At 44.8% G+C, this 27,000-nt stretch overlaps 1 protein-coding gene across 4 annotated transcripts in view; it reads left to right on the top strand.

Annotated features, from left to right (window-relative positions):
- LOC138453040 (uridine-cytidine kinase-like 1) overlaps positions 1 to 27,000 on the top strand; it is a 446,519-nt gene that overhangs the window by 97,920 nt on the left and 321,599 nt on the right. For 3 of the 4 annotated variants that reach the window (XM_069605485.1, XM_069605486.1, XM_069605487.1), the window contains exon 2: positions 8,680 to 8,879. In XM_069605485.1, coding sequence (XP_069461586.1) covers positions 8,680 to 8,879 — 200 coding nt within the window. Of the gene's footprint in view, positions 1 to 2,365; positions 2,475 to 8,679; positions 8,880 to 27,000 lie in introns of those variants that run through there. The other variant, XM_069605488.1, reaches the window with a different exon arrangement.

The raw sequence follows: 27,000 nt of genomic DNA, 5'->3' as shown, positions 1-27,000 counted from the left end.
AAGTGGTTTCTCTTTGCGCTCCGCCGCGCCCTGATGCCTGCAGGCTTTCGGCGCGTAACAAGCATAAAGTAAAGTAAAAAATGTGCAGCGTTACAAGATCTGGTGCTTAGATGAACACAGTCACCGTGTGCACATTAACGCCCAAAGGCTGATGCCTTGAGCAAAACACTGCAAGGATAGCTCTAACACAGATTGGCTGCCTTGTGAATAAAATGATGCAGTGGGTCATGGGTTCGAGACCGCGGTCGAGCGACTCAGCCCTCCTCCCCCAACAGTTTGATAAATAGTGTTCCATGAATGGGCAATTATAGTGACCTTGATTATTACAGGTGTGATGAATCGAGGTATTCATCATTTCTCCCAAGGGGATTCACCCGCTTTGAGGATAGGGAGATGAGCCTGCTCTGCAGGTTTATTTTGATTTTTTATTTAGTTTGTACAGTGCTGCTCTTGAGCTAGGTCAGTGCTTTAGAGTGTGAGTAGCCAGTATTTGGGCTGACATCTTTTAACAATAGCGCAGTGCTGTGAGGTCTGTGCCTCCAGTATGTGCATCCATTGGAATTGTGTGTTGTTGAAAGAGCCATGTTTTGAGAGATTTGTGAAATTGGAGAATTGTGGGGGCATTCAGAGCCGACACCAGGATAGAGTTCCAGAGAGTGGATGCATGACAAGATCAGGATTGTTTGCGTGTCCTCTTTTTGTGGAGTTGTGATTCAAGCAGGTTGGTTGATATGCTGTACGAGAAGAGCGTGCCACCAGATATATGGAACTTAGCCATCAGGTAGGCTGGTCTGCTACTCGTGACTGCTTTGTAGATGATGCATGCTGTCTTGAACAGTATCCTGTTTCTGTGCTCCCGTAATATGACGTGCTGCAGCGTGGTGGACTGCTTTTAGGGGAGCCAAGTGAGCAACTGGGAGCCCTGTCATGAGGGCATTTCTCCCATCGATGTGCGAGAACACAATGGCCTGCACTATAGTTTGGAAGTCCTGCATTTGGATGAAGGGTTTGATTTTTTTTCAAAGGGCAGACCTACTGAGCCAGGCTAATTGGGGCTTCTTGGATATGATTTTCTGGAAGGACATACTGCTGTCAATTCAATGGTGAAGCCTAAGGATTTTGCTGAGTCTAAGAGTTATGGATCAAATCCTTCTAGTTGCATATCATTGAGCCATTGTCAGACAATTTGTTTGTTTTGGCAGGCAAACCGATGAGGACGAATTCAGTCTTGGATGGGTTTGGTTTGAGGTATGCAGTTGACATCCAGGACAGGATAATGGCTAGGTAATTGCAGAGGCAGATTATGTCCTGCACACTATTTACACTCGTGTACAACTGAGTATCGTCTTCGTATTGGTGGATGTTGGGATCTTTGAGGAGAGTTCCCAGAGGCTACAAGTAAAGGTTAAAAAAGATTTGTGAGGTGAATGGATCTGTGGGGGAATCCACAGGAGACCTGGAGTTGGTTAGAATGCAATGGGTTCATCTGGACAGCCCGGTGTCTGCCTGAGAGGTAGGAGGTAAACCAATTCAGGACCGTGCCAGAGAATCCCATCCTGTCAGCAGGGAGGGAGAAAAGGATACAGTTATTGACAGTGTCGAAGGCAGTTGAGAGGAGGAGGAGGAGGAGGATGATGAGGAGGCATGAGTCGAAACCCTCCATAGAGGTATGGGCAAGTTGGACGGCGAGTGACTCCCCCGTTAGGGGACAAGGTGTCCTGTTCTTGTAAGGAACTCCCTCGATTGCCCAACATATCAGCATAATTGGGACTGCCTGCTGTGAATATAAAGAATATAACCCCTTTATATTTGCCTGCAGGTAATGCTGAAGTTAATCTATCAGAACATGAAAGAGGTTTTCTCTTTAAGACGAGACGTATATTTAACGGAGATCAGTGGAGGAAGGAGTAAGAGGGAGAATGGTACACAGGGAAAGGCCCCTGACATGACCGTGCCTTGGAGGGGCAGGTGTGATGAATCTGGACTCCTCATCGATTCCCCGGCAGTGACCTCCTCCCATGAGGCCAGTGGACGGCAGACGCTAGCTGATGATGATCCTGATCATGGTGGTGGTTATATGAGGGAGGATCACATGGGAGGGGACGACTACCGGGGAGAGAGGACGATTCCATTGGATGAGACACAGTATGCACCCTCCCCTTTTCCCTGACAAAGATCACATAAAATCTAGGTTCCTGGTAGCTTGTTGTCACCCCACAATTCCCCCTTATTGTGAAAATCGGAAATCTATTCCTTTTTGTCACTGTAGACAAAACTCCATGCATACCTCCAAACATTCACAATGCACAAAACCTCTTGTTTCTGACATTTCTTTAGATAAGATTCTTGAACAGCAATTTAGAAGTCCAATTACATCTATGGACTTCAACTCCCATAAAGCCTCAAGCACTGAGAGGAAGATGAGGAGGTGTCAAGAAGACAAGGAGAGGAGAGTTGATGCAAAGTCACAGCCGGTGAGTCAAGAGAAGTGTTGATAGGAAACCAAACTGTGTTGAAAGAAAAGTAGCTAAATTGATCTTTGAAAAGCAGAAGAGGGGGAACACGTAGGTGCTGATTCATGATTACTCTGGACGATTACCCAATGGTAGAAAGACTACCATAACCAGAAGGCCTTAGGACGAGGCGAAGATAGGGAAAAGTGGTCATAAAGGGGTCTTGTCAAATCCTCTGTACCGTTGAAAGTGTTTGACCGGCAAATGATTGCGAAGGACACAAACGAATCCTGCTTCATGAAGTGAGCCCATGAAGAGTGTTGCAGAAGTTAGCAAGAGTGAACCCGGAAGAGTGATACTAATGAGAGAGGGCGAAGTTTGAAGTCCTTATGAACAGTGAGTTGATGGTGAACTGTGATTGTGAAGTTAGCAAGTGTGAACCAGGAAGAGGGATTCTGACGAAAAGGGGGAAAAGTCTAAAGTCCCAAGAAACAGTCTGTTGACAAACGTGAACCTGGTAGTGGGATGTCCGCTATGAATTGTTGGGAAAGATATTGAGAAACAAAGGGCAGTGAATCCTGCCAAAGTGAAACGAAAGCCATAGTGAACGCGGTGAGGGAGGCTGAGATTTGAGAAGGGTATGCGCACAGAAGAGGGGGACCCAAGGGTGGAAGACCATCTCCCTAAAACGCCATACAGATGAAGATTGTGTTGAAAGCCATAGTGAACCTGGTGGAGGGAGGCTAAAGTTCAAGAGGGGTCTGAGCCTGGGCGAGGGAGATCCAGGGGTGAAGCGATCACCCAAGTTCAATGAGAAAAGGGACGTTATTTAATTTGTGGAATACGATACATGAGGGGTCAGCGCCTGGAAGAGGGGGACCCAGGCAAGCCATCACCTAACGTGAACTGTGGAAAATAACCTTTTTGTATGTATGTTTGTTGGATAAATTGGCCCTTGCAGGCAAGAGACTTTTTAATTCAGCGATTTTACCCTCGACGAGCCTGATAGCTGGAACGGAACTGTTGGCTCCTGCTTCAAGGTCCCACCTTGCCCCGTGCTGAAAACGTTGGGAAGGGAGACCCCAGGCAATCGCATCCTGACTTATTATTTGGAACACTTTTCTTTTCTTTATTGAAACCCTATCCCACAATCTTTTTAGAATTAGTTGTAAGGAATTGGCAATAGGTTTTTCTTAGCATAGGCCCTTTTACTTGGACACAGTGCCACTAGGAGTGCCTCATCTTTCATTTGATGGTCAACTCTTTCTCCCATCTTAGATTTAGGTTTAGCTTAGGCCTTTTTCCACCCCACATTCATTGTTCAATAAACACCCTTGAACTGTGATCACCTGTGTCTTTCTTTACTGTTGCCCCCATGAGTTACGGGTATGATCTTGGCTTCAAGACGTCGAAGGAGTTGTTCAATAGCCATTCTTTTTTCCACCAATCATACATTCCATCATTTATATATGAACACTTTCTACAAATTCTCTGAAGAAAATCTAATACTCTATTATTACCAGACTTTGTATTTTTTCTTTTGTAAAGAAAACGTGAATCACCTGCTACCTTTTGAAAGCCGATAACCTACATACCACAGGAAAAAGTACCGGCTTTACCAATGCTTATTTTTATTGAGAGCAGCCAGCAACATTAGATGGTAAAGTGTGGAAAGTGTATTCTATGAAATGGCTGCAAAGCTTTGAATGCAAATGATTGTTCCGAGCATTTAACTTTAGAAAATCTAGGTCAGAAAATCAGATTCTCATGTGAGGCAGATTTAGCCACTTGACAGCTGCCCTATGGTAATGTCCTGAACTTATTAGCTTTATACTTTGCTGTCCAACAATAAATGAAGTGCCCGAAAAAGCACACTTGGAAACAATGACACAAGAATCCAAAGGGTTAGACAATTTTGGTGAGAATTTCTATATACATGATCGCTCTAAATTGGCCTTTGATGTGAAATCTCTGCCACCATGGAAGGGTAAATTCGACTGTTGAGAAATTGTAGCCAAGATTACGAAAAGTTAACTCTCTAGAGCGTCTGGCCCCAATGGTCTTCCAAGCTTAGTTTTGAAGGCGGACCATCAGAGATTGGCCAAAGTCCCAAGTATCCTATTTAGACACATACAAGTTTATTGCAATCTCGCCTCTACATGTTGTAAATCCCAAGTCTGATCACGTTGATCTCCTATTGGCCAATTACCCTATTGGATGCTACTTCAAAAATCATTGTTTCAGTTCTGCTAGACCATCTAAATGATTGGGTCAACTCTATAAAAATCCCATCTGTTTTTCACAGTGGCTTCAAAACATCTGTGGGTACAACTTTGAATGGGTCTATATTAGTCCTACTGCAAAGACAATCATATTGTGTCAGTGGGTTGCCCAATTATCTGGCCTCGGTCGACTTCGTCAGCCTTCCATTTCGTGGACAGACAGCATCTATGGAATAAGCTCTGGTCCTGGGGAATTGATAAAGGTCTTTTGTAACTGATCATCAATATCTACCTAGACACTTCAGTCCATACTAGGCTGAATTCCAAAGGCATTTTGTCAACACCCATACAGACCAACACTGGTTTTCTGCGGCTTTGCCTTCTCTTTTTAAGTTATACTTGCCCTATATAGACGAAGAATTCCACAAAATGTACCTTCCCCCCACCCCCTGAAATGATGCTCTTTAAAAATACCACTACTCTTATTTACCGATGATATCCTTTTAGACAAAACACAAATTAGTCTCAAGCACTGAAGGTTTTAGAAAACTATATAAAAATCAATGCTCTGAAGATCAACTTGGTCAAAATAGGTTGTTTTGGTACGCAAACCCAGGAAGTCTCATGTCAAAAGTTTCAGGTGGTGCATAGATGGGAACCCCCTTGCTGTTGGTTCGAATTTGATCTATCTTGGGTTCCCTATTTATGAAACCCCAACTTGTGCAACAGCAACCCTGTGATTTAAGGGAAAGATCCTTCTACTAATGCACAAATGATAGACACCACTGCTATTGATTACATTCTATAAGGGCAAAGTTCTGCCATCTTTACTCCATGGTAAGGAATTTGTGACTCAATTTCACACATTAAAGTAATTGGAAGAGGTATTTTGGTGAATCATTCTTTGGCTTCCAATTAGTACCCCACTATACCTCACTTGTACAGAATTGGGACTTTAATTTTGGAAAAGCCCTATCACTGGAATAAGCTAATAATCTTTCACAAAAATGTAAATCCCCCTATCAAATTCTCTTTATATGAACTTAAACAATATACTTTTTAACAATCCCCCTCAACCTCTGTTGGATTTTGCTAGTGCCTGTGATGCAATTTTATATAACCTAGATGCAACTTGAAAGCTGTTGTTGGGAAATCGTCTTAGAGTTAAACAAAAGCTGTGATTATAGGATTGGGGATGTCGGTAATCTCAAATGTCAAAGTATAAATTATGGGTGGGAAATTAAATTAGCCAGAAAAGGTTTAATTCCCTGGTTATATACCACAAACCAGCAACCAAAAAATATGATATATAGGTGCGCAATTTCGTTTCAACCTTATGAGTACCCCAGATAGATGGGGTCCCATCAGGGGGATCCCAGAGTAAGAACGTCTGTGCCGTTTATGCAGGTTTTATGAGAATAAGGAAACCTTGAAACATCTCTTACTCTACTGCAAAGAAATAGGCTAGAGAATCCTAATTTTCAGTAGATTTGTTCACAACCTAAACTTAGCGGATCTAGAGATCATTTGGGCCACGTCTGATGGAAGAGCGGTCAGCCTCCCTCATCTTATCTCTAATCTGATTTTTAAAGATAATACACAACCTTTTAAGAAAAACTGTTATGAGGGATAGAATCATCCTCCTTTTTAATTTGAGCTGCACTCGTAGGAATTGATGCTAAGAATAATAACGTGTTTATGCTCCTGATCCTTTTGATATGTTCTATGAATACTGTACTTACTTATGCTGTCTTTGTATGTCTACTTGTGAAATTATTTTATAAACTATATCACAATAAAATAATACAATGTTTTTATTACACCAGAAGCAGCTTAATAGGCCAATTAACCCACTGCCTTTCTCAGGCTGAAAAATGTGAAGTTGCAAGCTACTAGCCAGGCCTAAAAGTCATCCACCCCTTGGCATGCATGCAATTCTTCAAATGCACACAGCTCACCAGTTCTTGCTCGCCAAGTGTGAATTATGCTGGACCCAATGACTAAAAGCAAGCATACATGGTGTGTACTGCCTTTCTGGCAGTTGTTTTTTCAGGCAGAAGTGGGTGTTCTTAATCTATTTCATATGACATGAATTACGATGAGGGTGCCCCTAGTGTATAGGATTCCCTCCACAAACCTAATGAAAGGGGGCCAAGCCCACACTCCTCCATTTAGTTTTTTCTAAGTTGGCAACCGTGTAGGCTACTAACCAGGTGGTAAGGGGGAAGGCAGCGAGGGGAAGGGGGCAATGGCTACCCAAGTTGCTCGGAATGCGGGCTTGTACCATACAATACATCCTGCGTTCTGCCGCCCCCCCCCCCCCTTTGAGCCCCCCTTTCAGGGTGCTAATGAATAAACGGCCTTTTATTTACTTTACTCTTACTGTGCATCCTTTTAAGAACTAGGTTAGGAACGTTTCCTTTTAACCTTTGTTATTGCATTTGGAGAGAGCTACGTGCACTCCAAGAACAGTGCCTCAATAACCTTTGCATTTTATGTCGAAAACGTAGGCTTGCTTGACTCATGGTGAAGTTAGGTTTGCTGCTCACAATATATTCCGCTTCAAAGTCAAAACCTGGCTCTTTGCTACCACATCTCTCTCCTAAGGTACTTACTGGAACCACACATAGATTGTTTTCTTGGTAAATGTCTGCTAAAACTCTGCATTCAACATGTAAAATCTTGTATATTAATGTAAATACCTATATTACTGCACAGCGTTCTTCTATGCAAACTCCTCCCAGCTGTACACTGTACCGCCCTATACTCCTGTATTATTCTTTCCCGTTTATGTATAATGTCATTTCCTATATCCATCTTATCTTATTTACACCATGTATGTAACCAGCTACACAAGTCAAGCGCCTAGCTACCCCAGGGTTTAGCACGCTATATAAGCAAATAAAACAAACAAATATGAATATACACATTTACGCCTACAAATGCATATACTGCTAACCCTCGGCATTCAGAAATACCGCCTGTTGACTGGGTGAGGTCCTGTACACTGGAACTACTTTTATTGCAGCTCCTGCCCAATAACCTTTACCTTTGGCTTTTAGTTGGCGGTAAAGCAAAAGTGCCACGATAAGCCAAAACGAATCCATTTTACAGCTAGGAGGGGGATTGTATGCGAGGAGGGACGCACAACTTGTTGGGATTTGATTTACCGACCCATTGACTTCCCATCGCCATGCTAATTCTTATAGCAATTCCCACCCATCATCTGCTTCGAACCCCACCCAAAAGGCATCCTCCTGAGATTTGCTTGAGGTAGCTTTATCAAGCGGTATCTTCAAGCTCAATTGCAACTGTAAATGCAGCACTGGTGTAATAAAAATGTTTTTTTAGTGTGCCTTCAGCGGCTTGATTTATAAGGAGCATGCTCTGAAGTCCTATTTAAAGCCAGAATTGGTAAAGCCAGCAGTCCTGACTTGTTTTGATATTATTTATGCATTTGCTAGACACTGCTATGATATGCCGAGGTACTTGCACCATTTTGCAGCGGTTGCCACCTTCGGACCAGCTGGTACTATTATGGCAGTGTCTGGCAAAATACCTAGTTCATGCCTACAAAAACGCCAAATCTGTTAGGTGTTTACCAATGCATGTTTTTTCCTATCCCGGAGCTGCCCAGATACCCATTGTGTGGAGTCGTGATATTTAAGGACTTGGTTGTCTGTATAGCTTGGATGGGATCATGCTATAACCATTAACGTTCGTTTAAATCCTGATGGCGTATTGGCTGTGCGATGCACTATTAAGGAAACGGGTCTGCTATCTGCCAGTAGATGTGTGTGTTATATAACACGTGGCAGCAACCTGTGGCTCACCAGATGTTTTGGCCTACAACTCCCATGAGCCGTCACCATTAACAATGCTGGCTAGGGTTCTTGGGATTTGTAGTCCAAAACAACTGAAGAGCCCAAGTTTGCAAACATCTGCTAGGAGTATGTGTTTTTCTAGGTTTGTTCTTGACTCCACATGCTCTTGTCTTTCCACAGCGACAGTGGTGATGAGTCCCTGGACTCATTGCTCACACGCCTGCCGCTGACTCCATCTCTGTCTCCACGGAAACGGACCACTAGTCAGACGAAGACAGAGCCTCCACTGCTGAGGACCAGCAAGCGCACCATCTACACCGCAGGCAGGCCGCCATGGTACAACGAGTCCGGTACGCCCTTCAAGGAGGCATTTGTTATTGGTGAGTTTCTCAGTCTGTCTTTGCCTCCTGGTATTTCTGGGATCCTCCCCTCTCGCCCACTATGGAAAAATACACAGTTTAAGCTTTTCAACATCCTCTGCATCTTAGGTAACCCCAATTTTGCTCAATCTGAATTCGTGCTGCAATAATTTGCTTATTTGTTGTTTTCTGCCCATAATTACCTCAGTGGCGCAGTAGGCGGGTTCTAAATGTGGGTTTTGCCCTGATACCCGTGGCCGCACTACAAGTGGCCATGTTTCACTTTTTGCCTGATCTCATCTGCTAGGACCATATCTCTTACAACATGGCCGCTGCCTTTCTTGGCACAGGAGTGCTTGGTCTGCCTGGCTTCATCTCAATCTGATTGGCCCTCTTCCTCCACTAAAGGCCAATCTGGGGAGCCAGCAGGCTGAGCCGGCCCCTAGATGAAGAGCCACACAAAGTCCCCTGTCTGGACCTGTCCAGAGCTGGCCGGAACCCCTCTCCATTGACCTTTCCCCAGGCCAGGCTCCTCAAAGAACAAACTGGCAGTGACCCCTGCATTCAATGACCATGAAAAATCTGTTTTTGCATTGTACCGGTATGCAACCTGGATCGCCTTGTCCTGGACTAAATCCTTCCCCTGGACCCTCTGCCCTGGTTGGTTGGTAGCTTAACGGCAAACTGTAATTTTTGTACCACTTGAAATATGTATCTTGCTGTGCTTCAAATTCGCACATTGTTCCTTTTTGTGCTGCATTTCAGTGCTTTATTGGAAATTCGAATTTGGGGGGGCTTTTAAACCGGTGCACTCTCAAATTTACCCATGTGCTATTAGCTCTCTGTAGCATATTTTTAATGAATGCAGAGCTATATACCCTAAATCTGGTATCATGGTGTTCAGGGACTCTAACCATACTATGACATAGCATATCACCATTTTCATTAGTCTATAATTGTGATTTCTCCTCCTGTCGTTTTGACCCCTCCCTCCATAATTGGCAAGTTTACACCTGATGTTGGGGGTAGATTGCAGACAGAAGACTGCTGCAAATGGTTGCAATTTTGCGGAATTACAAAATGTATTACTTTGGTCCTTTTCCTGTGCCTGTTGATACTACAGCCTTTAACTGGAGAAACGGGAAGTACTCTTTGCGTATTGATTTTGTTTTTGCAAATTCTCAAATGAAAAACTGTAGTAGGCGATTCTCCACTGAGTACACTGTTGCTAGCGATGATCGTAGATTGTGAGTAACTATGAAGGAAAAAAACTCAAACCCTCCACTGCGCCATTCAGTGGCTTAAGTGTCAACATTCAAGGCAATCATATACAGTGATCCGAGAGAAATGTAAAACGTTTTTATGTATTGGTGAGGTCCTGTTATGAATGAGGCATGTAACAGCCTTTGAAAATGCTATGGGGATACTTTCAACTCTCGATGCAATACTGACGTGCATGCTGAGGACGGTCGTGGTGCGTACTAGTGCTCAGGTGCACAGCAATGTCTTCAATATTATCCTTCACAGAAGGAAGTAATGCATTCGGAACAACTTGCAACAGATAAGTAGAGCACGTACTTTGTGCATGACTGAAAAGCTTAAGCGTATTGCCTACCTATGCCTGAAATACAAGAAATTGTTATGATCTTCAAAGCAGGACATCAACAATGTGAAATTGGCGCCTTGTACATGGAATGCTCAAAACACATAACGACAAAAAATGTTGGTAACTATATAGACTGCACCTCGTTGATGGTGCGGCTATCGCGGTTACCCCTCCCTGAAAGCGAATGGGTGAATTACATCAAGGAACTCTTTTGCTTTGGGGAAGGTGAAATTATGAATATTGGGTTGCCGGAGGATTTTGCTTTAAGTGAGGTGCTGTTTGACCTTGAAGACATTAGGGGAGTGTGAGAAACCTGAGGATATTCTCAGTCCTAACCCCCTTGGATCCTCTGCCTAGGTGGTCAGGTAAAGGCCATCGCTATTGGATCCTGACCCTGGGGGCGGAGAAGCGAGCAAGGGATGGAGGGAGGGAGGGAAGGAGGATCACTTGGGTGGAGGGTCCTCGGGGACTGGGTTTGGGGAGCCCTTGGGCGAGACATGGTATCCCCCTTTCCCTGCTGACGACCTACCCTTCCCTGACCTTTATAGGTTATTGTAAGTCAGCTCCCCTTGTTTACCCACATGTAAACCCTGACAGTACTGAGAGGAAGAAGAGACGACTAAGAAATGAAGACTACACTCTTTTAGCACTCTGGTACAGGGATGAGAACGATGCTAGTTAAGGTCAAGCATGTCCCTTTAATTGTGGTCAGGCAGAGTGATTTGACATCCACACCTGCAGCCTGTCAGGGGGCTGCATGTGTATAAAAGGAGACCAGCCCACCAGCAAAGAGAGCGACAGGAGAAGCAGCAGGAAGGCCGGTGTAAGCAGCAGGGAACTTTATTTGAAAACCATGCCGAGGAGCTGTAGTCTGCAGAGAGGCGGTCTATTGAAGTGTGGCGTAGGAGCTGGGGCTCCGTGGAACAGACCGAACATTGTGAAGAGAGCCGTGTTGAGAGGCTGTCCCTTTTCCTTGTGGTCAAGGTGCTTGTTCCCCTGTGTCAGGAGGTCACCACAGGGAGGGCCTTTAGGGGCAGGAGTTGGACCCTTGACGTTAAGAGCAGAAGGCCATATGATCCATGCTACTGGGAAGCCTGTGAATGCGACCAGTGAGTTTCTAGCAATTGAGAAATTCGGTGCGTAAGCGTTTGAACTTGTCTTTTCCAGGAATACTTTGTATCGGAATGGTCGCATGTTGGAGGAAACACTTTCTCGAAAGTCTCAGAATGCTGGGCTTTTCGTTTCAAGTGTATTTAAAGAAATATTACATAGTGGGTTGAATGAATGAAAACTGTGTTCTAAGCACAACTCGTGCCTATTGAATACTGACCTTAATGAAAGTCTTATAATACCAATTTTTATTGAATGCTGAACTGAGTGAAAACTTATAAAAGACCAGAACTGATTAACTGTTATATATACTTAAACCAAATTAATTCTTTTAGGAGATTTCCATCTGTGGTTGGGTTGCGACACATGCCACATGCCACGGCAGGGTCCACTGAGACTGCACTAGACTAAGTTTTTTTTACCATTGATCAGAGAGCCCACACATATAAATGGACACACCCTGGACTGGGTCACTTCCCATAATCTTAACCTAGCGGCCATTGAAGTCACGCCTTTCCCTTGGTCTGATAATTTTTGCATTTACTTCAGACCTGAATAAACCATTTCAAAAAGAGATTGGATGATACCAAGGTATTAATACCAGTTAGAAGCTATAAGACATTGACCTTAGAGAACCTTAGACCATGGGATTTGACCCTAAATGGAGATATTCTTAATTCAGGAAGGTTAGATCCTATCACTGACACCCTTGTTAACTCTCTGAGAGTCATCACGGGGGACCTAGCACCCTTAAAGGACAAACGCTGCCAGGTGAAATACAGAAATAATCCCTGGTTTAATGCTTCACTGAGCTTAAGGCAAAAAAAAGAAATACTTCTATGCAAGGCGAAAGTGCTGAGATTCGTCCAGGCTGGATGCATATAAAAAAGCAGCGACAACCTAGAAAATAGCGTTCCTCTCAGCAAAAAAGGAATCATTGAATCATAGAATTATGAATGCAACATCACACAACAGGGAGCTTTTTAAAATGCTAAAGGAACAGGAACAGCCAAAGAGCCCCAATAAAGACCTTATATAGAAAAATGCGATATGGTGTACAAATATTGAGACCGCTTTGTTTAGCAAACAGGAGAAGATCAAAGAGAATATTGAAGGAAAAAAATGATCCTTTAATAGACAAGATCTTGAAGCAAATGTCTTTGCTATCCCAGCAAAGGCCAAGAAGCATCAGACTTAACTTCTCACCGTTTCTGAAACAGAATTATCCAAGATCATTGCCCAACTTAAAACTACTAGTTGTAAGGGGAATCCCTGTTCTGCCATGATCATCAAGGAGTGCTCACCCATACTTATTTCAGCTCTTACGAAATTTGTTAATACCTCTTTTGCTCAGAACTGTGTCCCAAAAGACCTCAAAAACGCCTGGCTCACCCACTGTTATAAAAGTTTAAGCTATGCCCTTTGATCCACACTAACTACTGACCCATCTCCAACACGCCCTTTCTTTTGAAAATATTGGATAGGGTCGTTTATAATCGGATATCACACCACTTAAATTGCTCACAGATTCTGCATAAATATAAATCCGGATTTCGGCAGAATCATTGGAGAGAGACGGCTCGTTTAGCATTAAAATCCCAGCTGCTTCAATCCTTGGATGACGGTCAAACATCCCTGCTTATGATTTTGGACCTTTCGGCAGCCTTTGACCTGGTGGATCATTCCATCTTGACCACCAGGCTAAGGGATATTGCACACTTCTCAGATCATGCCACTCAATGGATCACCTCGTTCCTGAGCGGTAGGCAGGTGAGTTGCTAGTGGGGTAGCAGAGGTGAAACCAGTGCCTCATGGGGTTCCTTAGGGAGCTTGTGTATCACCATGTCTCTACAACATTTCCATGGTGCCATTTTTGCATATGTTGGCACAAGTGAGGATTCCATTTGCCAACTACGCAGACAACACGCAATGTGTCATCCCTGTCTCAGGGTCACATGGTATTGATGAAGAAAACATCATAAAGCTTATCATGTGATCCATACTTGGATGGTCCCGAATGGCCTAGCGCTGAACAACAAGAAAACCGAGTTCATGATTGTTGGCACTGACATTGAACTTGCAAAATTAGGTCCGATGTTCAACTATTTTAACATTGACCATTGTAACATTGAGGTAAAGAATAAAGTGAAGACACTATGCATCATTTTGGACAAGAATCTGAATATGAAAGCTCAAGTGAACGGCCTAGTTTCTACCTCATCTTACTATATCAAGTTACTATAACATCTTCGCCCATTAATGTCAGAAAAAAACACAGAAACCTTAGCCAGAGCCATCATTGGATCCAAAATTGACAATTGTTACTGCCTCCTAGTCTGCATTACGCAAGCAGAGTTTCACACCTCCAGGCCATTCAGAATAGCGCAGTGAGGGTTAAGGCTTGAGTCATAAGGATAATGTGTCTGAAGCAAGACGGAGCCTGCATTGGCTTACCGTTCATGCAAGAGAACATTTCAGGATGTTACTCATCGCACATAAATGTATTACGGGTCATATGCCAACTTATCTAGCTCCAGATCTCTAAGATCCAATAATACCAACCTTTTTAAAAACCACCCGCTGCAAAACTAATAGTCATCAATGGAGCTTTTAACATAGCAGCTCCATTAGCTTGGAATGTCCTGTCCCCTGATCTCAGGATCATTGAGTCCACAGACATGTTTAAGAAGAAACGGAAGACACTTCTATTCTGCTAGTCCGCTCAAAGCCTCGTCACTCTGCAACATGATCTCTGACTCCCCTCTTTTATGTGTCTTGTCTTGTCCTGTTCTACGTTTGCGCCCTTATGCCTTTGGGTACCTGGATCGCGGTAGAAATTATAAACTTATTAAGTTTAGAAGTGAAACTGAACTTTAAATTCGAGTTAAACCATTATATGCTGAATTCTAAATGAAACTTTTCATCCAAGTGAAACCGGTGTATGCCATATGAAACTTTAAACCCAAGAAAACACTTGTATGCTGAATGAATGTTGAAGTTTATTTCAACACAGTTACAATTTGTACATGATAAACCAACCATAAGCGTGGCAAAGTACTTTAAAAAGGCAAAATATATTTTTGTGCTGCTGAAACTAAGTCTTGGGGAAGGGAAACCTTAGACTTCACCAATTGATTGACTTGAGACCGGAGTCTCAAGATTCTTTTGTGCTTTGAACTGTGTTACTTGAAACTTGGGGCAGGAAACCCCCCCGAGTATTGGGTAAAACTGTATTGTCCAAGAACTAGAGAGGTAATTTTGAGACTTTTTGCTGGAACTGTTTTATACTTGGGAAAGGGAGCTGACGGAAAGCGGTGTGCTTGAAGAGGCTCGGAACTTTGCTGGACACTGTTTCTTTTGGTTGCTGACATCCCTACACATTGTATAGATTTGTTGTGAGAGTATAGGTTTTGGACACAAATTCTTTAGTTGAACTCTTTGACTCAGACTTTCCTTAGTTTGATGCAGGTAGTGAAATCCCACCTAGCTAGGCCTTTTTTCCATCCTGGCATTTAAGTTAATAAAAGTGTGTGTTTTTAAAATCTGAATATTTTGTCTGTGTCTTGCTTCATTATGCCTTCACAGGAGTGATAAGTAAACTGTAGGCATCTAGGGTCCCAGGTCCTGACCGTATTGCCAAAGTGGTAATCAAGCGAAATCCAGAGGTATGGTCACGTTTGCCTAAATCTGTCTGGAATAGAGGCACAATTCCTGACCCCTGGAAAAAATGAATCCTTATCCCCATTTTTCAAAAGGGTGACTTGGCTGATGTACGGAGTTCTAGACCTCTGGCTCTGATTCCAGCTACAAGTTCTTTTCCATTCTATAATTGCACAAAGTGAATTTGTGGATACAGGAGAAGAACCTCTTACCTTGGAAGCAGACATGTTTTCAACGTGGTCACAGCATGCTAGACAACATCTGGGCACTCGATTATATGACTGACAACATTGGGGATGCAGGGAAAAGACTGTATTTCTGCTGTGTTGACTATGGAGGGGCTTTTGACTGCATAGTTGGAGAAAAACTCTGGAACAAACTAGGAAAGTGTGTATTGAATCCAAATATGTTGCACTTTATAAAACACATGCATTCGGATTCTGCAGTACAGGTTTAGACTTGACATGAGCAGTGCCCTTTCCTAACCCATTTACACCAATAAATAGCTAAAACAGATCTGCGTATTTGCACCTGTTCTTTACAACTTATGTCGCTGACATGGACACGACATTTGAGGGTTGTCGCAGGTTTCCACCAACCTCACCCCAACCCATACCACCTCCCCCAAGTTGTGTCCTGAGCCATTGAGGTGGCTCTCTTATGCAGACGATAGTCATAATGGACTGCACCCCTGTTGGTCTTCAGAAATCATTGGATGCCATATTGAAGTATGCAAAAAAGAACAGATTGAGAATCAACCTGCTTAAAACTAAGGTTATGATTATTGGCAGGAAGACGCACAAAAGGCCTGTGTTCAACTGGAAAATAGATGGTGTATCCTTGGTGCTAGTTGACTCATACTTTTATTTGAGTTTCCCATAAGGAATAATCAAAGGGCTTTTATGAGCAGATGACTGAGGAAAATACTAACCAAATGGATCCTTATTCCAGGTTTCCGCATGAGGAAGTGTGAACATTCCATTGAAGACTACCACCATATATACAAGACGAGTATAATCTCGGGAATGCTCTGTGGTCTCAAGGTACTCGATCAAAAATCTGTACAATGGTTTCATGAGTTTGAAGGTAATATCTGGAGGAAGGTGTTGAGAATACCCTCGGCAGTACCGATTGAGTGAGTACGGTGCGAGATGGGATTTACGCCCCTGACTACTCTGTGGAAGGTACAATGTTGCAAGCTCAATGTTAAAATCATCTTGGGCACTGATGGTGAGGACTTGCTACTGAATTATATAAGGAAGGACTCGGATGTTAAACAGAATACTGGGAGGATGATGGGGCTAGTGAAAACTGTGAGACTTCCTTATGGCTCTTGGTTTGGACATTCCTGATAAGTCTAGCTTGGGTATTTTTATACCCAGCTGAAGAAAAAGGCTATAGAATCCGACCTGATTAGGAACATAGAGATCCTGACTAAGAAAGAGCGATATGAAATATATTGTAATCAATACTTCGAACTGGGAAGCAGAGAAGCTATCTGATGAAATACTGTGCAGAAGATCTTGGGCGTTTCATCATGTACCTTAGATTTAAAGTTTTACCTACCCTGGAGTAAGGCAGCAAGCGTTAGATGCGAAATGAACAAACGCTTTTCAGATATTACTTGAAAGTGTTTGTTGTATTGGGATTAACATTCCTATGAATGCCTGCCCTGTCACCGTTTTGCATCCTCTGTTCTCTGGCAGTAACAAGCTATAGCTGCATGATCACTGACGCAAGAGGGGAGAATTCAAATAACATTTAAATGTTTCTGCTTACAAAATGGATGCCTCCAAGTAAGAACTTGGAGGCACATTTTAAAGTTTATTTTTTCATAGGAACTTTTAAAAAGAAAATATTTTAACATTCTTTTTTAACTATGGGCAAAATTTTTAAACCATACCATTTTTGAGTGAACTTTCTCTTTAAATACCATCACTCATGAGACCTAGCTTTTGGTGTCTTCCATAGATGAAAGACCTTTGAGTCACTGTTGTATAAACTAATTTTAATTATGACTTGCAGAATTAACCGTTACAGATTTTTATTTTTGCATTTATGTGGCGCCCAAACCCGAAGGTATCACAGCGCTGGTACAGGATAAGTAGGTACAGAAGGGCAGTGCATTGCTATGATTAGACATAGATGTTAGGAGTCAAAATAGTATATGGCACAGTTGCATAATAAGTATGTGAAATAACCATGTTTTCAGGAGCTTCCTGAAGGCAATGTGTGATGTTTCATTTCTAATATGCCTAGGGAGACTATTCCAGAGGTGGGTGCAGGGACGCAGAAGCTGGACCCCCCACTCATTTACAAATACATTTGGGTGTACTAATTTCAAGGCTGGAGGAAGGAAGGGGGCGTACCTTGGGGTTAGCTGAGTTTCGAGGGACAAGGTAGGAGGGAGCATTCTGATGCAAGCATCGGTGTGTAACAGCTAGAGTTTTAAACTCAATTCTTGTTGATTGGTAGTGAATGAACCTCTTGCATGAACCTCCCTTCTTGTGTTCTAAATGTGGTCTGAATGTTTTAATCCCCAGCGCTGCTCTTAGTCTTGTTCTGTAGGAGTTGGAATTTAGCAAGGTTCTTGGACGACATGCCGGAAAAAATAACATTGCAATAATCTAGTTTACTGTCTTTGGCTTGTCCAAGTGTCAGGCAGTTCTTAAGGGAGAGGGATTTCTGCTTAGGATGATCAGTTTAGCCGTGTAGGCGGTGGAGGAAGCAAAAGCATTGATGTGGCATGTCGTGTTGAGCTCGGCATCAAGGTAAATACCCAATGTCTTCATGTGCTTAGAGACCTGGATGGGAGTTCCATCAATGGGGAAGGAGAAGTAGGACGAGCCCAAGGCACTTAAGCTGTGTGGGTGTCCACAAGTAACAGTTCTGTTTTCTCATCGAGACAGAGGTTATTGGTAGCCATCCAGTTCTGAATAATGCTGCATGTGTGGTTAATTGAGATGAAATCTTGTTCATAGTTCTCTGTGCTACGAAGTATAATTTGAATGTCATCCGCAAAGTTTGTGCATGAAATGCCCATGCCATCGAGGTGGTCAAAGAGGGGCTTGGTATAGGTGCTCTAGAGGGCTGGCGAGATGCATGAACCCTGAGGGACTCCGCATGTGACTGGGATGGGGTCTGCAGCAGTGGTTCCGATGAAGACTCTGGAGGGACGCTCACTCAGGACGGATTTGATCCAGAGGGCCGCCTCATGGTGTAATGGAAGTTGGCTACAACGTGTTGCCAGAGGATGTCCTGGTGAACGAGGTCAAAAGCTGGTGAGAGATCGAGGAGGAGTAGCATAGCAATGTTGCCAGAGTCTTGGAAGTTGTTGACTTGGATTCTGAGGTCCAAGAGTGCTGATTCAGTGCTATGCTTAAGCCTGAAGCCAGATTGTTTAGGCCCAAGGAGCTGGTGGTGTTAAATATAGATTTGGATCTGTGAGTAGGCAACACGATCAAGGACCTTTAAGAGCGAGGGTACTGTAGTTATGGGTCTATAGTTGGTGGAGGGTGGGGGAATCCAGAGAAGGTGGCTTAATGAGTGGGGAGACCCAGGTGTTGCGCTCACCTGGTATCCATGGGGACGCCACCCAGCCCTGGTTGGATGATTTGCACTGTCGAACCCTCTCCCGGTCCCTTGGTAAGGCCTCTGGTTAAAGATGGGTCTTAATATTGTAAAAGGTGGATTCTCCGTCCTGCTCCTCGTGGCAGGGGTGCGTAGATGTGGGGGGCGAGCAGCGACCAAGTTACTTCACTGGTGCAAGCCCCCCTGTGGGAATCCAGGCCTGCTGCGACTCCGTAGGTTTGCTGATTTACAGTCTTTATATGCAGTTCTTATGTTCCTTTTAGTTCGAATAATGTCCTGCTTCTTTCCTTTTTAGGTATGTAAAGTTATTTCGAATGGATTGTGTCCTCCCACGTATTCCTCATCTTGTGATAAATCATTATCTCCAGTAAATCGTTATCTCCAGCTTCGCTGCTTTGGAAAAAAATGTTCTCGGCAGAGGGCGCTGTGCTCGAGGTCGTGGTGTCGATTGTCCCTCGACGTACTCCGTACTCTGTCGACGTCACCAATGATATAAATACCTCGAGCCGCGCCCGTTGCTTCAGTTCTGTCTTTCCGATCGCTTCGCTATCGAATGGCGCGCTTCTATTTTCTGTGAAGAAAATGTCGTCATCTTCGCACCTTCGACACCCAGGACTGGGTTTAAAAAGTGTGCAGATTGTGGATCTAAGATGTCGATCACCGATCCCCACCGGATTTGTCTCGGTTCCACTCACCGAACCGACGACTGCGGGTCCTGCCAATCGATGACCGAAAAAGCTCTTCGTGAGAGGAGAGGTAAACTGTCGGTGGGGAGGGATGCTTCAAAAATGTTTTCGTCTAAAAGACATAAGAAAACGTCCGATTCTAAGGAATCGAATCGACATAGGCACTCGAAGAGATCTCGATCTAGGAGTAGATCGAGACACTCTTCGCTGTCATCGAAGAAAATGAAGAGGAGCCATAGATCTCCCTCCTCCTCATCATCATCATCATCATCATCATCATCATCTTCTTCAGAGTCGACCGAAGAAATTAGTTGTCCGACTAAATCGGATTCTCCCAGTAAGTGGGAAGAATTCCACAAAAAGATGGAGGTTTTCAAGAATGCGGCCTCGACCCCCTCGAAAGACCCTCGGAAAAGCCATACCCCTAAAGTCGCTCCATTGGACGACAAAGGGAAGTCCAAGGCTACCATGGCTAAGACCAGTAGCGTCGAGGAATCCAAAAATCCTCGAGTCGACGTAAAACCGTCGAAGACTCTTAGAGAGTCGAGCACATCTCCAGTGGCGTATAAGAAACACAAGTCGTCGAAGACTTCGACAATTTCGTCGACGCCAATAATTTCGACGCCAAAGCCAGATGCGTCATCGACGCCATTATCGAAGTCATCTTCGAAAACTTCGAAGACAACCTCAAACTTCGAGAGATTTACAATTTTCTTCGAAGCAGATGGAAGAGGAAGAAAGGAGATTCACTCCTTTACTCAGATCAGATTTTTTCAAATCTATGTCGGCAATCTATGAAGAGTCTGCTTCAGAAGAAGACGATGTTTCTCCTTTGGGAGTTACTTATGGTACAAGACAAGTTCCTGAAGAACTCATTGACCAGGAATCTAGAATGAGAGACCTGAGTGATACTCTACATTCTGCCAGTGGAGTTGACACATCCCCAGAATTAGAGTTCGCCAAACCTGATCCTGCAGAACATGCAGATGCTGGGTACAGGGGTCTTATGACCAGAGTAGTTGAATATATGGTTTGGGGTAATACTTCACCCATTTTTGAACAAGATGACATGACATGACTGATATAATAGTCAAGGGACCTTAGAAAGATCCTGTTCTCCTTTTTCACAGGGCCCTTCAAAGGACTGTAGAGAAAAACTTGGAGAAACCAGAAACTATTGCTGCTGCAGACAGCACTTTTCCAAGAAAATATAGACCAGCTGGAACGGATCCTGAATATTTGAATAAACATCTGACTCCAGAGAGTTTAGTCATTCAGGCAGCATCTTCTTCAAAACAAACTGCTTATCCAACTATTCCTCCAGATAGAGAGGATAAAAAAATGGATGCCTGGGCACGTAAAGTTTTCACGTCAGGCAGTATGGCACTCAAGTCGGCAAATGTCACCTGTACCCTAGCCAGGTTTACCCATACCCTGTGGGACTGTATTTCGGCAGCGGCGGCTGATCATATTCCGGAAGGCGAGGAAAGGGAAGGCTTCCTGAATGTAGTCGAAGACGGGAAGGAGGCAATGGGGGAATGTCTCCAGTCTGGACTGGATACTGCGGATAGCATCAGCAGATCCATGGCTGCAAGCGTTGCACTACGCAGATTTGCGTGGTTGAGGAAGTCGGGGGATTTGCACCGGACGTGCAATCTAGACTCCTCAGCATGCTCTTTGATGGCTCGAGGCTCTTTGGCAGAAAGGCTGATGAAGCCTAGAAAAACTTCAGACCTCGAAAGCGGCAGCTAAATCACTTAGCGCCTCTTTGCGCCAGCCTCTAAAACCCTATTCTGGCTCATCTTCCTGGAGGGGTCGTTCTTTTCGCTACTGCTCTTCTTTTGGTAGAGGAAGAGGACAGGCTTCTCAAAGGGGCAAAAGAAACTTCCCTCGTGGGGCACGAGGAAGAGGTGCAAAATCAGCCTCCGGAGCGGCATCTGTACCCTCAGCCACTCCTGCAGCCGCCTCCAAATCCCTCTGAGACCTTGTTACACAAAACACCAGTGGGAGGCAGGATCTCTCAGCATCTGAAGGAATGGCGGGGCATTACCTCAGATGCTTGGGCACTGGAAACAGTAGCCTCCCCTTCCAAAAAAGGCCGCAGAATCATCCACCGGGAGCCAACTCCGTAAAAATTCCAGACCCGCTCCTGTTGCAGGAAATTTTAACCCTGCTAGAGAAAGGTGCCATAGAACCGGTACTTGTAGCGGAGAGGAACAGGGGGTGGTACTCCCCATATTTTCTCATCCCAAAAAAGGACAGAGGACTGAGACCCATCTTGGACTTGAGAAACTTGAACAAGTTCCTCAGGAAGGACAAGTTCAAGATGGTGACTTTCTCTCAGATCTTTCAGGCTCTCCAACTCCAAGATTGATTGGTATCATTGAACCTTCAGGATGCTTACTTTCATGCTTACTTTCATGTGCCAATCCATCCAAAGCACAGAAAATACCTGAGGTTCGCGACTGGCAATTCTCATTATCAGTTTCGAGTTCTGCCATTCGGGTTGACCTCCGCCCCGAAGGTTTTCACCAAACTGTTGGGTGTTGTGGCAGCAAGTCTCAGGAGAAGAGGTATTCACATATATCCCTCCCTGGACGACTGGTTGATCAGAGCAAGTTCGCCAGAACAAGCTCAAGAACATCTGTCAATCACCTGCCACTTCCTCCACAAACTGGGCTTCTCCCTCAATTCCAAGAAGTCCCACATGATACCATCCCAGAAACTCCAATTTATCGGAGCAGTCTTGGACACTTCATCGGGAAAAGCCTCGCCTCCCGAAGTGAGAGCTCTCCACATCCAGCAGATGGTAACAAAGTTTCAGAATGCCCAACATCTACCAATCTTCGATTTTCTCGGGTTGCTCGGCCTCATGGCATCCTGCATTTTCCTAGTACCAGAGGCCAGGTTGAGAATGAGATCCCTTCAATGGGCTCTCAGAACTCAGTGGTCCCAGTTCTCAGGGAATATGTCGGATCTTCTGCAAGTCCCGAGCGCAGTTGCTCAGGATTTTCTATGGTGGGCTTGCAACGACAACATTTTGGCAACCATGGCCGGAGATGACGGTAGTGTCAGACGCCTCACTCACGGGGTGGGGAGCACACACCAACGATCTGACAATCGGCGGTCGTTGGTCTCCATCAGAGTCCAAACTACATATCAACCTGTTGGAGCTGAGGGCAATCGGACTAGCTCTGAAGGCCTTTCTGCTCTCTGTACAGGGAAAGAATGTCCTGATAATGACGGACAATACAGTGGCCATGCACTATCTCAACAAGAGAGGAGGTGTAGGGTCACTGCCATTGTGCAGAGAAGCAATGCAGCTCTGGTTCTGGGCAATACGAGAAGGAATCTCTCTGTCGGCAATTCACCTAGCTGGAGAGAAGAACACAGCGGCAGACGCTCTGAGCAGGCAGAGCACGGTCTCTCATGAGTGGGAGCTGGCTCACGAAGTCCTTCTGGAGATCTTTGCCTTTTGGGGAACCCCTCAAGTGGATCTGTTTGCCACTGCGATCAACCGGAAGTGCGATCAGTACTGCTCAAGGGAATTTCCTCAAAGAGGAGTACTACCAACTTTTTATCCTCCTCCTCATCTGGGCAAGGGAGAGGAGAGATTACACAGACTAGATCCCAAGAGGGCTCTTAGTTTTTACATCTCATGGATGGCTAAATTGAGACAAGACGACCAACTATTTGTGGGTTATACTGGTCATAAATTAGGCTTATCTGTAACAAAACAGACCATTTCCCGCTGGATCATATTAGCCATAGTTGAATGCTACAGATTAGCGGGAAAAGAACCACCAGATGGGCTTCGTGCCCATTCTACAAGGGGAATGGCTACTTCTGCGGCTCTAAAGAGGGGAGTCCCGGCAGCAGATATTTGTGCAGCTGCAACCTGGAAAACCATGCATACTTTTGTCAAACATTGTTTGGACACTGCCTCCTCTAACAAGGGTTTATTTGCAAGGGCAGTGCTGCATTCTGTCCACGAAAACTGAAATTAGTATTCCCACCTCCAAAAATTGATACTGCTATGAGAGCCTTTCACAAGATGAGGAATACGTGGGAGGACACCATCCATTCGAAGAACAAGTTACTTACCAACTGGAACGTTCTTTCGACTGGATGTTCTTCCCATGTATTCCTTATCGACCCTCCCATCTTACCCCACAGTACAGTTTACTTTTTCTTACACTTTCCTCTCACGAAGAATGTATCGGTCATGGGACACGCCTGGGTGTTTTTTATATATATATATATATATATATATGTATGTATATGTGAAAAAACAGAACTGAAGCAACGGGCGCGGCTCGAGGTATTTATACCACCGGTGACGTCGACAGAGTAGGGAGTACGTCGAGGGACAATCGACGCCGCGACCTCGAGCACAGCTCCCTCTGGCGAGAATTTTTTTCCGAAGCAGCGAAGCTGGAGATAACTATTTACTGGAGATAACGATTTATCACAAGATGAGGAATACGTGGGAGGAACATCCAGTCGAAAGAACGTTACAGTTGGTAAGTAACTTGTTCTTTGGTGTTGCCATGCAGTTTGAAGATGAGCATGGGCCGGTAGGCGAAAGCGCGGTATGCGCGATGCTGTCCGGTGAGCAATGCACGATGCATGGCGCCGTTTCGCCTTTTATATTGCTAACCTGTGTCTTTTCTCTCCTTGCAGGTTGCGATGTTCCTCGCTGAGCGCCGTATTGTTCAAGCAATGATACTGACCAGGAGTTGACTACCCAGGTAAGAATTGTGTGGCTTTCTTCATTCGGGAGGAAACGTGAGTAAACACTTACTAATTCGGTCTTTCTTTCTCCTCTTTCCAGGTTATGGTATTCCAGGATGCATGCAGTGCCGGATGATGGAGTTCGTACCTTCAGGTGAGTGGAACTGAAGTCAGTGATGGATTGAAGACCAGATACTGTTCCAGGTAAGTTTCGTAGTGTTCTTTCTCTCTCTGCAGGTCCTTGGTTTCAGGTAAGCTGGCATCAAAGAACTGGACACAGTGAGCGTTAACGCAAAGCATGTTCTGCTGTTTGGGTGCGGTTTAAATAGTCTCAGGTAAAGTAGTCCAGGTAAAATAGTCCCAGGCCTGCCACACCCAAAGTAGTCTAGGTAAAGTAGTCCCAGGCCTGCCACACCCAAAAGACTAGACCGCATAGCTCAGTTCCTTGTAACTGAGCTATGTGTGTGCCTCCATATTGGCTGACCCCCCCCCCCCCCCAAGTTAAATAGTCCCAAGTAAATAGTCCCATTCTAATGTTGGTCTTCAGAGTCTTGGATGAGGTTTTAAAGCCTTTGACCTGGCCCTAACTGGAAGGCTGACTTGCCAGTGAGGGCCAGGGGCAAGGGTCATGACACCAGGCTGCTTTGAAGTAAGTAGGGACATTGTTGCAGTGAAGAAAGCATTAACAAAGTCAGCAGTAGCAGGAGCTAGGGTGGTAGAGCATAGTTTAATATTGTGCGCTGGGCATTTTCCACTTTACAGTTTGAGGTGTTGTATCGTAGTAACAATGTCTTCCGTGGTAACAGGGGAGAAGAGGAATTGCGTGCTGGGTGTTAGCAGGGGGAGGGGGTGACGGCATAGAGGGTTTGGCAAGGAGCTGTAGTTTTGTCTCCATGATTTTGAGTTTAGCTTCTCGATTTTGCTTGAGAGGGCGGCTTGGATAGTTAGACACCAGTTTTTGTCAGTGTTGATTAAGGAGGGGGTAGGTGCTGGGTTTTCTATTTCCTTGAGGACTAGAGTTGGCTTCAGTGATCCTGATATTCAAGGAAGAGGTATTGGTTGTGATAAAGGTGTTTTTGAAGGCTTAGGAGGCAATGAGGAAGGCCTCACGATTAGTTGGTTTATTTTTTTCCTGGTGTGATCACTGGCACGTTTGAGTCGGCGCAGACAGATGAGGTCTTCTGAAAACCATGTTGCAAGACTTATCCCTCTTCTCAAGCCCAGGGACTGTATCGCTGCAGTCCTGAAATCTCTCCACTGGCGAGCGGTGGCCGCAAGGATCAAGTTCAAGACCCTCTGCATCATCCAGAAGGCTTTCTGGGGCTGGGGCCAGCACTACATCCAATGCTCTCTTCCAAAATACCTTGCTTCTCGAGCCCTTCGCTCAGCTACTGCCAACTCTGAGGGTCAGAAGGTTCTCTGAGTGGGGTGTAGATCTCTCTTCCTCTGCAGGTGCCTCCCTCTGGAATGGCCTCCCTGCCCCTCTCAAATCTGAGCCAGACCACCTGGAGTTCTGGAATCGGCTCAAGATCTTCCTTTTCTCCTCTGCTTTCTCTCTCTCCCTCCCCTGCTGACTATCTGTCTGTGGTGCCGACTGGTTGCTTGGTTACCGTCAGAGTCTCACTGGGTACCAGGCTCCTCCATGATCAGTCACCCCTCCACTGCCTCCAGGCCTACCGCACATTTAAGGGCTGTAACTGTAACCTCTACAGTCCCCTGCCTCCTTGCACTCACCCAGAGCCGCTCTGCCCTGGCTGCACTTATCAGAGAAATGCTGCCCTGCTTGCACTTCCTCCTTCCCTCTCCCTGATACTTCCCCTTCTCCCTTCCCCCTGGACTTGGTGTTGTTGCACTTGTACGATCTGAATGACACAAGGCCTAGTAAGATCGTTTGTCTTGTCCCCCCTCTGTTTTCCCTCCCTTGTCTTGTGCCTAGACACACTTGTGTACAGACGTGTTATAAATGACTTATCATATATCATATCGTGTTTGACCTTTTATTCAGGTTGATTGACTTGGGCTTAAGCGGAGCGTGTTCGTTTATGGTGTATGTGAGGGTTGTAAGGATTCGGGAAGTGTGACCCATCGTATCGGTATGAGGGAGAGGATAGAAAAGGTGTTTGAGCAATGACTGGGCAAGGCTATCTTTGGTAATTTTACATGTGTTGCGAGAAAGGATGGGTAGACAGAGTTTAGCTGGCTTTCTGGTAGCGTGGCCATAGGAGAGACCGAATGATGGTGGTCAGACCACAGCACACAGGAGATAGATGTGATAATATTAACTGAGGTGTTTAGCGTGAGGTGTCAGTCGAGGATATGACTTTTAGAATGGGTTGGAGAAGTAACTGGATCAAGTTCATTGCCTCAGGTGAGCTGGAGCCTGAGGCTCTGGAGTCCTCCGTGTCATTGAAAGCAAGGTCAGAATCGCCTAGCAGTAGTAGCTTAGTGGTGCGTTTCAGAAGGGGTGCCAGGATGTCTATTTTAGGGCAGTTCAAATGGTTGGGCTGGTGATAGAGCAGGTGCATACTGGTGGTGGTCTGGGGGTTGGTGAGAAGTTTAGTCAGAAGAATTTCATATCTTGCTGGCCTATCATCTGCAGAGTTGAAAACCTTTCTTTCCAGCCCCTCTTCTATTTTACTTAAGAAGGAATTGGAAAACACAATTTAGAACAACAAAGTCTGTAGGAAATCCTTGTCTTGAATTCAAAAAAGACGCGAAGGTTGACGTCCGTGCCAGGGTCAAGTTTAGTAAGATG

The sequence above is a fragment of the Ambystoma mexicanum genome, chromosome 4p (genome assembly GCF_040938575.1).
Source record: "Ambystoma mexicanum isolate Mex_15411 chromosome 4p, UKY_AmexF1_1, whole genome shotgun sequence".
Taxonomy (NCBI): Eukaryota; Metazoa; Chordata; class Amphibia; order Caudata; family Ambystomatidae; genus Ambystoma; species Ambystoma mexicanum.
This window is presented reverse-complemented; position numbering and strand designations above follow the sequence as displayed.